The sequence below is a fragment of the Eptatretus burgeri genome, chromosome 14 (genome assembly GCF_056783735.1).
Source record: "Eptatretus burgeri isolate ZD-2024b chromosome 14, Ebu_testis_v1, whole genome shotgun sequence".
Classification (NCBI taxonomy): Eukaryota; Metazoa; Chordata; class Myxini; order Myxiniformes; family Myxinidae; genus Eptatretus; species Eptatretus burgeri.
In genome coordinates this window covers 61138563-61152179 of record NC_140974.1, presented here as the reverse complement: position 1 = coordinate 61152179, position 13617 = coordinate 61138563, and the positions used below count along the sequence as shown (strand labels likewise).

The window sequence follows — 13617 nt, the reverse complement described above, 5'->3', positions numbered from 1 at the left end:
CTCTCATACAAATAACCACATTATGAATTTTTAATTTCTTACAATATTTTACAAGTTGTAATTTGATGTTGTATTCTTTCCAAATTCCTTAAACCACTCATCAATGCTCATTTATTTATTAGAAAGATATAATCCATTACCCCTTTTAGTTAATTTTACACCTGCTTGTGCGATAGAAGAAAGCATATCTCCAACTAACAATCTCGCTTTATCAGGCAGACTTTCAAGTTTTTCAGCAAAATCTACAATTACACCACTTCCACTAATTTGTTTCTCCAACTCTTTGTTATGTCTTTCCAATTATTTTTGAGCCCAGAGTTGAGCCTTCCTTTCGTTGGCAGTTATCACCACTGTTGAAATACCACCTGTCAATGCTCCAACCGCACTTAAACCAGCAAATAAAGGAATTAGAAATTTGAGAAATCCTCCACTTGTCTCTCTAATTGAATATTTTTTCAACATTGGTTTTGTCATTTTTATTTTAAGTGAGTCAGTATCGTTCAAGATTTTAACCTGTTCTCTTGTGAGCAAAACATCAATTCGTACTGCTCCTTTTCTCTGAATTGTATTAACGTTAATCATACAAGGCTTTTGATTTTGAACACAAGATGATAGTTTATTAAGATTGATTTGATTAACATATACCCCAGTTGGTACATTGCCACTCATTTATTATACAAAAAATTATGTAAGACTAATCATAACACCATTATCTGTATTAATCTGTAATTCTGTTTCTTCCAAAAGCAAACAATATGTATCAACTTCTTCACTCTCTCCTCTTTAAATGAATAGGGAAGTATCCACTTGATTCGACTTTATAGTTTCCTTTTGAGCACTCAGGTCAAACACATAGATTGTATACAAGCTTTTAAATGCTGTCATATCCAAAATAGGTTCTTTATTTCCATTACTTTCACACACCTTTTGGTAAGACTTGGATGCTTCAGCAAAATCATTTTTTTCCCAATTAATTTTGAATCTATCTCATGGATAAAATGTTCCATCTCGAGAAACACGAAGTTGTTTCACCTTAGCATCATCACTCAATGCATTATTCTTATCAGTCACAGTATCACCATCTGGTTTTTAAAAAATGATCCACAGATATCATGGCTTTCCTTCAAGAACACCCAAATTCCACGTGTGAGTGGTTTGGTTTAGTTTAATGTGTTGACATCTTCTTTTAAGATATGATACACTGAGTGGTTCCTTTGAGTTAAGTCTTCTGTTCAACATCTCTTCTGTTTTAAGATTAGGAGTATATTCACTAATATACCAACTCATTTCATCAATTACAAATTTATTCTGATCACCAAAAGCACTAGCAACACCAAAAAGTAATCTATTTTCATTATCATTCCTTTGTAGTTGAAATCTAATTTTAAGACCATACAGAACTTTATCATGATCACAAAATCCAAATATACCTTTAAGAGGAACAGCCACAGTAAAACTATTAACTGCTTTTGTATCATCATTATACATTTCTTTCCTTTGAGTATATCCAGGGTCTGTGTTTGTTCCCGTTGACATATCAGGAATAAAACCTTCGACAGCCCCCTTTCCCATTCTATCACCAAATGAATATAGTGTAAATTTCTCATGGGCCCTCTCTCTCATAAAAAAAACAGGGCCCAGAATGTTACCTTGAGGAACTCCAACCTGGACAGGAAGGGGGGATGAAAGAACTCCATTTAGGGCCACACCTTGACTGTGACAGGAGAGGAAGTCTGCAAGCCATGAGTGGAGATGGCCTTGGATACCATAGGAAGAGAGTTTGGTGAGCAGGGCAGGGTGCCAGACTCTGTCAAAAGCACGTGATATATCCAGGGATACGGCTCGGAGATTTCTTCGATTTCTTCCCAGAACTTTCTTGATATTGCTCTCATCAAGCACCATCCAACAAAGAACTACATCGATAGGTTGAGATCCCCAAGAGTCTTGGTAGAAACCACATTTCATGTCTCCAAAATAAATCCAACTTTCCAAGTCTCCAAGGTATAACCACATTTCTGTTGAGTTTCCAAGATATGTATCACCTTGTGAGTTATCAAGCCAGAACCCACATTTCAAGTCTCCAAAAATATAACCATCTATCCAAGACTCCAAGGTAGAACCACAATTTCCAGAAATATTGTGGGTTTCAGTGATAGATCTCACATAGTATAACTGTGGATCATCAAGGAAAACCCCATTATTCCAATTTTTATGGGTTTCAGTGATAGATCTCACAGAGTATAACTGTGGATCATCAAGGAAATCTCCATTTTTCAAAATGTCTGAAATTTGTGAGTCTCCAAGGTAGGTTCCATATTTAGAACCATCTTGGCAGAACCCTTTTCCCGAGTCTCCAAGGTAGTTATTTAAACCATCAAGGCAGAACTCATTTACTGATTTTTTCAAAATTTGTGAGTCTTCAAGGTAAAACTTGTATTCTGGCTCATTAAGGTATATCTTGTTCAGTGGGTATTGTCTTGATAACTCACAATGAGTACTATTGCTGTAAAACTCTTTTTCAGGATTTTGCTGGTCTCCAAGGTATAACTCTTTGGTTGGGTCATCAAGGACGAACTCGTTCTGTGGGTCTTGGTCGCTCACAAGGTCTTCAACCAAGCCAACAATTTCGCCCCAAGTTGTGGCAAAATCAGTATTTTCATTTTGTATTTCAGATACAATTTCCTGTGAGAGAAAATAATAATGTATTAATTAAGTGATTTAATTATTAAATGATTATCTGCTTAAATCAAACTCTGCAAATAGGAAAATAAAATCTTAACTCAATAGATTAGAGGTTTGAATCCAGTTCATCAACTTGAAGGTTTAGTTCCATACAAGTATTAGAACTCCAAGGAACTCCAAAGTCATCCCACTCAAGCCCAGCACAGCACTCCATTGTCAGTAAAAGTAAAAAATGTTTAAAATGGAGACTGGGTTTGAAGCTTTTATAGAGAAAGACTGGTTGCTATGGTTTCCTTTTTCAAAATGGAGAATTCTTTGAAAATTCCCTGGGCAAGCCCAGGCAAGCCTTGTGAGTCAGATGTTGTTAGAATGGAGAAAATTTTTCAAAATGGAGAATTCTTTGGAAAATCGATTAACAGGAAATGATGTAAGAGTATGTGGTCCTCACAAAAGAGGGCGGGGCTTAGTAAAAGTGGGCGGGGCTTAGTAAAGTGGGCATGGCTTATGCAAAAAAATAATCTGAGGCTCAGGATGTAATTAGATGAGAGCATGAAGAGAAGTATATCATTTCATAATGACACAAAAGGGGTATCTTGAAAATTATAAAGAATCAAATGTTTTATTTATAAATATTTTAGATGGGGATTATTGTGCAAAGAAAATTAAACTATTGAAGGAATTTGAGAATGAACAAATCTTTATAGGTTCAATGAGTGAGCTAAACAATATGCATTGGTTATTTGAAAAAAAAAGTGCTCCTAGGCTAAAATGGGGAGACTATTAAAATCTCCATTCACTTACATGTTTTAGATATTTCAACAGCAGAGAATTCAACAGGATGGGATAAAAAGGGGGTTTATTTTTAGGTAAAAAAATAAGAATCGCTAAGAATCCCCCATTCATTAACATGGGGGAAAGTGAGCCAGAATCAGTATATTCACCCTACTCACACGTTATCAAGTCCAGACTTCGAGGAGGCCACACACTATCTCAGATCTTCCTCCAATTAATTGTCCACTGAATTAGTCGGCGAGATATTCTCGAACTGCGAGAGCATAATGTGCTGGTGCACCATCTTGTTGCAAGAGAGCTGAAGATAGCTGATTCTTAGCAGGATAGCTGATTCTTGACAGTTGAAGACATGAAAACAGCTGTCAGGGGATGCTTTTATGACCCCCAACCCTCAACATGGAAGAAGATGTCAAGAAGAACATGGGGAAATATTCAAATTTGTATGGAGAATGGAGGGAAGCATACAGATAAATTCGAACTACATTCTAACTGTGTGCATAGGGACTTTGTGGCAACTCTCCATTGCACTCAACATCACAACATCACAACACACAACAGGAACCTCAATCATTCCAGGGAAACAAGATAAGTAAGAGTGACAGACAGAGAAAGAAATTATGTTTATATTAGGCATAGGGTCAGCCTCTTGCTTACCCGGCACAAGCCAGTGGGCTTACGTTTGCCCCAATATAAGAAGAGGGAGGTGGAGAAAGAAGAGGCGAGTGGAGGATGTGATGTGCAATGTTGGGAGCGGTGCAGGTGAATGCTTGTATGTAGTGCTTTGGAGGAAAGCGTGAGATGCGAGTCAAAAACCCAGCCCTAAAAATGGACGAGGGCTAATTGTTAAATTCGCATGTGCGCTCAAAGTGAACGAATTAAAAGTAGTGAAAGCCAGAGATAGATTGTGTAAACAATGTGTTTGGCCAGCGCATCAAGGGAAACTCCGCGGCTTGTCAGCTCTCAGCTGTACCGCATCACCAGGACATTAGTCCTCGCAGGGCTGTACTCACAGGTTCAGCCTTAACTCCTCAATTTCCCCAGACACAAGCAAATCTCGAGCCCTTGAGTTCACCGGCTTATAAGGTTCCTGTAAGAGGCACGGCCTTTGACCAGAGCAGCCTCGAGTGCAGCTGAAACTTCGTGGATGCTACCTCCTTAATGGGCCATTTCTGTTTCTATGTGATGCTCAATGGCCGAGCCCAGCTCCCGCTGTGGAGCCTATGACTCGGGTCAGGCATCAGCCATTGATGTCTCGCTGCAGGACCGCCCACCTGCTGGTGCTGCATGTTTGCGCTGTGCTATTATATTCTTGATTGGATTGGTAATCGTGATCTGCACCACTTTATGCTGACACGGGTGGATTTTATTTGTAATGGTGGTTTGCAATGTTGGTTTTGTAGTGTTGGTTGTGATGTTGACTAATATTTGAGTGTAATTGAGAGTGTTGCAAAGCGTGCATTGATGTGCTGCAGAGGTGTGGAAAGAGAGAGAGATGGAAAGAGATGGGGAAAGAGATAAGAAGAGAGAGAGAGAAAGACGGAGGGAGATGAGTTATATGGAGAAGAATCACAAAAGGGTTTGAATCTTCCACAAAAACACAACGCATTTCCCTCTTCACTGATATGAGGGGAGGGTGGTTTAGCAAAACAAAATTACAACAGATATAACTACATTAGGGATCCCTTATGTGTTTGTACAGGATGCATCTCCCAGGGGTCTCCGGAAACCGGAACAATATTGTTGTGGGAATGTTCTTTCGGGGTTAATAAAACTGTTTAGCAGAAGGATATTTATTTCTTATCATTTGTTTCGATAAGTGTGACATACTATTTGTGAAATATATATATATATATATATATATATATATATATATATATATATATACATATATATATACATATATATATATATATATATATATATATATATATATATATATATATATATACATATATATATACATATATATATATATATATATATATATATATATATATCTTATATATTATTTCTGAGTTTGTGGTTTCGTGTTGCACTATCTTCGACTTTGTTATGCGCTCGAGTAACGTGATATTCGGCTTACATTATCTAAAAGACCATATGAGGTGCATGGTACAAAAAAAGTAAATAAAATGGTTCTGAAACAGTGAAATCGTATTCCACTTACTGCATTAAAGTAAAATTACTACTGATACTCTGCATCAGTTCCTTTCTCAAACACACCCACCCCAACATGTCGCGCAGAGCGTGGGTTATGCTAGTATATATTGTTACGGCTGTGGAAATTCGCAAACCACCATTCAGGGCCTGTAGGTGAGATATCTCTAAGTACATGTGTAGTTAGCCCAAACCCGTTGTATAGAGGGAATTTATGTGATTCATTCGGGCTGCGATCCTTTGAGTGAGGCGTTTTTCTGTTCTATCATTATTTTGAACCAACCACGTCTCAACCGCCATCACACAACAACCACCTTAACCACCACGCCAGCCATTGTCACCAACTACAACCACGCTCCAACCCTCAGACAACAACAACAACGCCAACAGCCACGACCTTTACCTTCACAACTCAATCCCGCAAACATCGCATCACCGCCATTCCCAACGGCACCATAATCATCAACCACTACCGAAAACCCTCCACCACCTTCACCTCTCTCCTTCTATGGCCATTCCTGCACAACCTGTGAACACTGAACGTCGGGCTGTCTCGGGCCCGTTCGGCGATTGGTGCCGAGCGCACCGAGCCGCGAGCACAAATAGCGGCCTTTCCGAGGGAAAATTTGGATCAATAACGCTACACACCCACTTCTCCTCCGTCCAATTAGCAAGCGCGGGGTGGCTTGGCCCTGCCTCCAGGCGCGTCTGTGTGAAATCGATGTATGCAAATTCTAGGATCAGGGGAGGTTCATGCTCCCATTTCCTCCGACCAATGGCCGAGCGTGGCTCCGCCCCCAAGGTCATCCTGATCCGAATATTTGCATATTAGCTGCTCCTGCCAGCCTATAAAACGGTGAGCGCAAGGCGAATCGTGGCAGAGTGAGTCAGTTTTGGTTGGAGAGTGGAAGAGAGCCGGGGGAAGAGAGTGTCATCGAGAGAGTTGGGTTCTGGAGTTGGCTGAGAAGAGTTGCGGGAAGAGGCAAAGGAGCTCGGGTCCGAGGCGAGAAGGACGGCGGTCAGCGACGAGGTCGCGGTGCAGGACCCAAGCCAGCCAGCCATCTCCCTCCCAAAGGGCATCAACAATTCCCCTTTCCCCCACGCTGAGATAGTGCAAAAGGGGGCCCCGTTCCCACCCCACTCCAAACGTCGCACCAACGAAACCCGCCAAGGAGCACGGAGTCGGGGCACAGCCACACGGCCGCATCTGCGGCTCGCCCGTCAACGCGTCATGAGGACACGGGTAGGACCCCCCCCCCGGTCTCGCGGACCTGGCCGCTCCTCCAGGTCACGCGCACAATTGGCCTACAGGCCTGTCTGCCTCCTTGTCTATGAGGGTGGCTTCTTTCCTTTGCTTTTGTGTAAATGTGTGTTGACGCCGTCTGTAAAGTAGAACTGTATCAGTGTTGCCATGTGTGCGCGTAGTCAGTAGTAACTCTGCGTTGTTGTTGCTTTTGTTTTGGTTGCTATATGTGCATTTTGATTGTATGGCTGTATATATGTGCTTTCCCTGTGCCAGGAAATAAATGTGCATTGTGTGAACTGTTTTCCCGTTTCGCTTCGTCTTTTCTTTATTGACCCTCCATCCTGCTTCACGTAAAGGGTTCGTAGTGGGTGCAAAACACCCGGTAGATAATCTGAACTGTCGAGGTCGACGATAACACCGCTCGGTTATCCCGATAGTACGGAACGGGCCGCCCAAGTGGCTCGTGTCCGGAGTCGACCTGCGGCGAGTTACGATTACCCGGTTTACCATCCGCGTGGGTACTTAGGTAGGTCGAGTTTGGTGAACAACCCTATCCTACGCAGGTGGCTGATTGGCACGATTGTGGTGAGGTTGAAAGGCCCACCCGTGACTGGCTCTGGGCAATAGTTCCCGGAGGGTCACGACTTAATTGTCCGTCCGGTGGGCGACGCGGTCGCGATTCGAGTGACGTGGCCGTCCGCACGCCGGCGGGCGCGAATTCGCAACACTATTATATATATATGTATTTACATATGTGTGTCGCATATGTGCAATGAGATGTTTGTTTTCCTTACCCGACTGTGTTTTCTTTTCCTATTCAAACCTCTGGCTGCACATTTTTAATGTTGTTTTCCTCAGTTTAAGAGTCTTTACAAAGCGCGCACGAGCACCTTGCAGCTCAAGTCATGAGAATGTGCAGGTGTGGCAACAGTGTTACCGCAGGGCTGATGTACGGGGCGAATCTGCATTGAAGAGGTCTGCAGTTAGCGTCACCAAGAGAGCGGGGAAAAATGACAGTTATCTCACATGCAGTTTAGTTAACTGCTGCTTGGAAAAAGAGTCAGCTTATGTGGATAGGCACAGAAAGAGAGGCAGCTTACATGGAGCGGCACAGTTGGTGAGACAGCTGCTCTGAGAGACACATAGCTGTTTGGAGGAATAGCAGGAGGGAGACAACCGGAGCTGTGAACATTTCATCCCCAAAAGCAATGAGAGCATTAAGGGAGACACAATTACGGAGCTTGGGGGGGGGGGACCTCCAGGTTCCAGCAGTTTACACCAGACAGCTGCAGATAACACTGCGTTTGGACTCCTGTACAGCTTGCCTCCGATTTGAGAATGACCTCTCCACGTCATTGATTGCAGCATATTCCCTGTACTGTGGTCTTGTCGAGTGAATGAACTGACCCTAAGATAAGAACTGTTAAGGAATCTGCATTGCTTGGAATTGTATTATGGGTAATTTGGGGGAATATCGGTTGTTTATTGTGGCTCATGCCTGGCCTCTATTTTTTGCTCTACGATTGGTTGAGTTTACATGATCAACAACCTTAAGGTCCATAATTGGGGAAAAGAGGTTAGCGCTTAGTAAAGTAACATATGGTGTGTCAGAACCAGCTGCTCGGTTATACGTCTGACTGGCACACCGTGCGAGCAGATAACTCTCGGTCAGCTTTGTGCCCTTTGATAAGGTATCGGGACTTAAGGCGTGGAAACCTGATTTGGGGCGTCAAACCTGGCTGGTGGTCGTGGCCAGTTGACAGCCCACATGGGTCAGTCATTCCTAGACCGATCGTGGGTATAACAATATCCAGTATATTACTATTATATCTATACTCCAGTGTGTGTGTGTGTGTGTGTGTGTGTGTGTGTGTGTGTGTGTGTGTGTGTGTGTGTGTGTGTGTGTGTGTGTGTGTGTGTGCCTCCTCCACAACTCCAAAACCATGAAACCTAACAGCCTGAAACTTTGCAGGCATACGAAATGCACTCGAAGGAAGTGCACGAGTGAAAATTGTGTGCTTGGGTTGTACTGTGGTGTTGTCTAGCATATAGAATCCAAGTCTTTCACAAACCAGCTGGCCAGGTCTGAAGTTCAATTGAAAGTGATTTGGGCAGCAATTTGTCATTTGTTCAGGGTGCTGGCAATAACTCGCCTACTGATCATGAAGAACACTGTGGTATCTATAAAATACACCAACTAATCCTAGCAGACAGGACACCAGGCTTAATGTCCTGATGGACTGTGCACACATTGATGCCATGCACTCCATGTGGAACACCAAGATGACAGTTCATACCTGGGTTGGGATTCAAACCCAGCGTTAGACAGCTCATAGGCATGGATGCATACCTCCAGGCTATCCTGAAACAAAATAATAAAGAACTGGGATCAGTGCTGTCGGCTTCCAAGCCTTCCAAATCTGGCAACCACATGGAGCCACATTCATACGTTTTCTGGGAATGGTTTAGTGTCAGTTTCGGAGTTCTGGAGAAGATTGTTTTATGTTTGGGACAAAATCCAAAATAGCCACCAATAGAGGACAACATTCAAAAAATAAAATGTGCTGGAAACATGTGCAGATTTGCATAGCCATCTGGAACAGTTTTTACCAAAATCGGTGGAGCGACAATAACAAAACACACATACACACACACAAACACACACACACACACACACACACACACACACACACACACACACACACACACACACACACACACACACACACACACACACACATCGTGACGATCCTGAAAAATTCTCATAAACAAAACTTCACAACTGAGCCCATGAATTGAGATTATTCACTAAGACGAAGTGGATACTTCCAGTCGTGTGATGACTCCGTTTCACCTTCTGAAACCCAAATTATGGAGATAGCAATCAACGACACACACACACACACACACACACACACACACACACACACACACACACACACACACACACACACACACACACACACACACACACACACACACACACACACACACACACACACACACACACACACAATTCCAAAGGTACTACATCAACATTTAAAGCCTGTTTGTACTTGATAATAATTGTACAACACCTGAAACTGAACTTTGTCTCAATTGCAAACCTCGAAATGAATTTATATAAAGTAAGAACTATATTCACCTTTCGGTCATGAATAACTTTTCGAAATGCCTCGATCATCACCTGGGATCCATTCTCCCTTGGGGTTTCAACCCTTTCAGCCCAGAATGTCTCCAAACAGTGGGTCCACAACTATCCACATGTGATGTTCCACAACCTCAGCTCTATCCAGACAGTTGGTCAACCCAACAATGTAACATCACGATTCAAACTTCCATCTTTCCTGTTAGAGGTGGGATGAGGGGGAGGGGTGGGATGAGAGAGCACAAGGGGTGGGAGAAGAGAGGGGAAGGGGTGGGAGGAGAGAGAGGAAGGGGTGGGAGGAGAGAGAGGAAGGGGTGGGAGGAGGGAGGGGAAGGGGTGGGAGGATAGAGAGAGGAAGGGGTGGGAGGAGTGAGGGGAAGGGGTGGGAAGGGTGGCCACGACCTTGCCCGGCAACGCTGGGCATCCCTGCTACTATTTAATACATTGTGGTCATTTACCTGGGACAATTCCAATTGCACTGGGCCATGGACTGGTGCTGTGTTAGTAAATGTGTGATTCGATATTTTAATCTGTTGATAAGTTTTGTGCTGTGTTAGAAAATGTCTGATTAGATATTTTAATCTATTGATGACTTAGCGACTGTGTTAGTAAATTTCTGATTAGTTATTTTAATCTATTGATAACTTGCTCCTCTGCTCTTGCTCACCCTCTCTTTCTCTTCGATTCACCCGCTCATTTGCTCAAGGTCATCTGCCATCTGCTTGGAAATCAGCAAACATCACTACCCTGCACAAAAAAGGTGCAAAAACAGATCCCTGCAACTACAGACCAATCAGCCTTCTCCCAATCATCAGCAAGGTTATGGAATCCATCATCGCTTGAGACATTAAATCCTTCCTCTTCTCCAATGGCTTGATTTCTGATCATCAATTTGGTTTCAGACCAGGTCACTCTACCCTGGATATGCTGCTTCTGCTCTCCCATCAATGTATGGAGGTCCTCAATGCCAGACATGAAATCAGAGCCGTATCCCTGGACATATCACGTGCTTTTGACATGGACTGGCACCCTGCCCTGCTCACCAAACTCTCTTCCTATGGTATCCAAGGCCATCTCCACTCATGGCTCGCAGACTTCCTCTCCTGTCGCAGTAAACGTGTGGCCCTAAATTGAGTTCTTTCATCCCCTCTTCCTGTCCAGGCTGGAGTTCCTCAATCCAGAGTTCTGGGCCCTGTTCTTTTTCTGGTTTTCATCAGTGATCTCTCCGACTCTCTGGAAAATCCTCTTTATGTCTTTGCTGATGACTCCACCCTCTGCCGTACCATCGGTCATCCCTCAGTCCGGCAAGCAGCAGCCTCTTCACTCTCTGCAGATCTGGATAAAATCACAAACTGGTCAAACACATGGAACATGTCTTTCAATCCAGACAAATCTCACACTCTCACTATGTCTCTCCGAAAGGACCATTTAGAACCCCCCCCCCCATCTACTTTCTCAACAATCCTCTGGAAGAAGTCCTTTCTTTCAAGCTTCTGGGTCTCACTATCTGCCATGACCTTTCTTGGGAAAGCCACATTTCCAAACTGGCCTCCAAAGCCAGTCACCGACTGGGAATCCTCCATCGTGCAAAGTTCTTCCTCGGCCCACCTGAGCTCTTGACCACTTACAAAGCTTTTGTCTGCAGCCTGATGGAGTACTGCTCTTCCCTCTGGGCTGGTGCTCCTGCCTCCCACCTTTCTTAGCTTCACGCTGTTGAAACCAAGGTATTTCGGATCATTGGCTTCTCCCGCAATGAGGCTGAGTCTTTGGGCCTCTCACTCAATCACTGCAGGCAGGTCGGTGGTCTTTCTGTCTTTTACCATCTCCTTTCTGGTCTCGCCCCCCCCCCCCGCTCTGTCTGCGATTTGTCCTCATCATATTTCCACAGGGCGCCCAAGGTCCGCCAACAACCCCCTTCTGGTAAAACTACCAAAATCACGAATTACTGATCACCTTCACTCTTTCATTCCTCTTTTGCCCGCCTTTGGAATAAACTTTTTCCCATTCTTCCCTCCAGGCCTACAAGACAGCTGTTCACCACCACCTCTTATCATCCCCCATCCAAATCCTCGATCTTTTCTACCCCCGTTTATCCACTCCAAACGCACCTCCTTCAAATTCCCTGCTTTCCTTTCTAAAAGTCCCCATAATGTCCATCTTGTTTACCCCGTGTTCCCTGCCCCATCCCTCTCCCTTCCACAGATCTCCTGATGTCTCTGTTTCCCATTGTCTTCTCCTTCCCACTCCCTCTCCTCTTGTCTCATGCCCAGCCCCCACTCTTGCTGTGCATTGTGTGCTCGCTCTCATACGAGCCTCGACAAGGTACACACACACACACACAAAAAAAAACTTCGCTGCTGTGTTACTAAATGTATGATTAGATATTGTAATCTATTGATAAGTTTGGTACTGTGTTAGTAAATATTTGATTAGTTATTTTAATCTATTGATAACTTCACTGCTGTGTTAGTCAGTGTCTGATAAGTTTGGTACTGTATTCGTAAATTTCTGATAGATATTTTAATCTCTTGATGTGTGTCGTGCAGTGTTTGTAAAGGTCCGATTCGATATTTTAGTCTCTTATTAACTACTCTGCTGTGTTAGTAAATATCTGATTACATATTTTAATCTCTTGTTAAGTTTTGTGCTGTTAGTAAATGTCTGATGAGATATTTTAATCTATTGATAACTTCGCTGCTGTGTTAGTAAATGTCTGAGTAGTTATTTTCATCTATTGATAAGTTTGGTGCTGTGTTAGTAAATGTCTGAAGAGATATTTATTTCTGTTGATAAGTTTGGTGCTGTGTTAGTAACTATTTGATTATATGTTTTAATCGATTGATAAGTTTCGTGCTGTGTTAGTAAATGTCTGAGTCGTTATTTTCATCTATTGATAAGTTTGGTGCTGTGTTAGTAACTGTTTGACTATATGTTTTAATCGATTGATAAGTTTTGTGCTGTGTTCGTTAATGTCTGACTAGTTATTTAAATCTTTTGATAAATTTGGTGCTGAGTTAGTAAATGTCTGATTAGATGTTCTAATGTATTGATAACTTCGCGACTGTGTTAATAAATGTCTGAGTAGTTATTTTCATCTATTGATAAGTTTGGTGCTGTGTTAGTAAATGTCTGAATAGATGTTTTACTTCCTCAATTACTTACTTACTTGGGGCCCAGTTGTGCTTGTCAGCACAGAAGGCTGCAACGACATTCCTCCATCTTAATCGGTCTTGAGCAATCCTCTCTGCACACTTCAGGCACGGACTTCTTCTAATAACCTGGACCAGCAACGGCCTCTGTCGACTGAAGTCAGAGGTCGACTGAAGTCGCCATGTTGCGTTGCCAATCCAAATTCACAGATTGAATATATTAATCTGTGCCGAATTTCTCGCTGGAAACAACATTTTTGTACAGCTTAATAATAAGAACAGGATTTTCATTTCACCAACAACAGTCTCCGCCGCCCATTATCACAACCAAGCTAATATAAGCTCTGCAGCACCAATCAATAAGGTGAGTGAGTACGAGGTGTCACAATTCTCATGATGATTATCATATCATATGTCATATGATCTGATGATAATCAGTGTAA

The 13617-nt window shown here is 42.8% G+C and overlaps 1 protein-coding gene across 3 annotated transcripts; it reads right to left on the bottom strand.

Moving 5' to 3' along the window:
• Nucleotides 1-655: 655 nt before the first annotated feature.
• LOC147013363 (uncharacterized) lies at nt 656-10243 on the bottom strand. 3 transcript variants are annotated; one of them, XR_015051298.1, is made up of 3 exons: nt 10023-10243; nt 9175-9239; nt 656-2682 (listed from the first exon to the last, which is right to left on the bottom strand). XR_015051298.1 is itself a non-coding variant. In XM_085855123.1 (2 exons), exons 1-2 carry the CDS (start codon nt 10059-10061, stop codon nt 1111-1113), a joined length of 1611 nt encoding a protein of 536 aa, XP_085711249.1. In that variant the 5' UTR covers nt 10062-10243; the 3' UTR covers nt 656-1110. The 3 variants fall into 3 exon arrangements, 1 of the variants encoding a protein (XP_085711249.1); XR_015051297.1 differs by lacking the exon at nt 9175-9239 and adding an exon at nt 3633-3807; XM_085855123.1 differs by lacking the exon at nt 9175-9239.
• Nucleotides 10244-13617: the final 3374 nt, after the last annotated feature.

Bases quoted from the DNA above. Each gene is read 5' to 3' on its own strand.
- LOC147013363 (XM_085855123.1), bottom strand. From the start codon at position 10,061: ATGATCGAGGCATTTCGAAAAGTTATTCATGACCGAAAG. The intron at 2,683-10,022 runs GTGAATATAGTT...TTTCTCTCACAG, and splicing joins AAGTTATTCATGACCGAAAG to GAAATTGTATCTGAAATACA.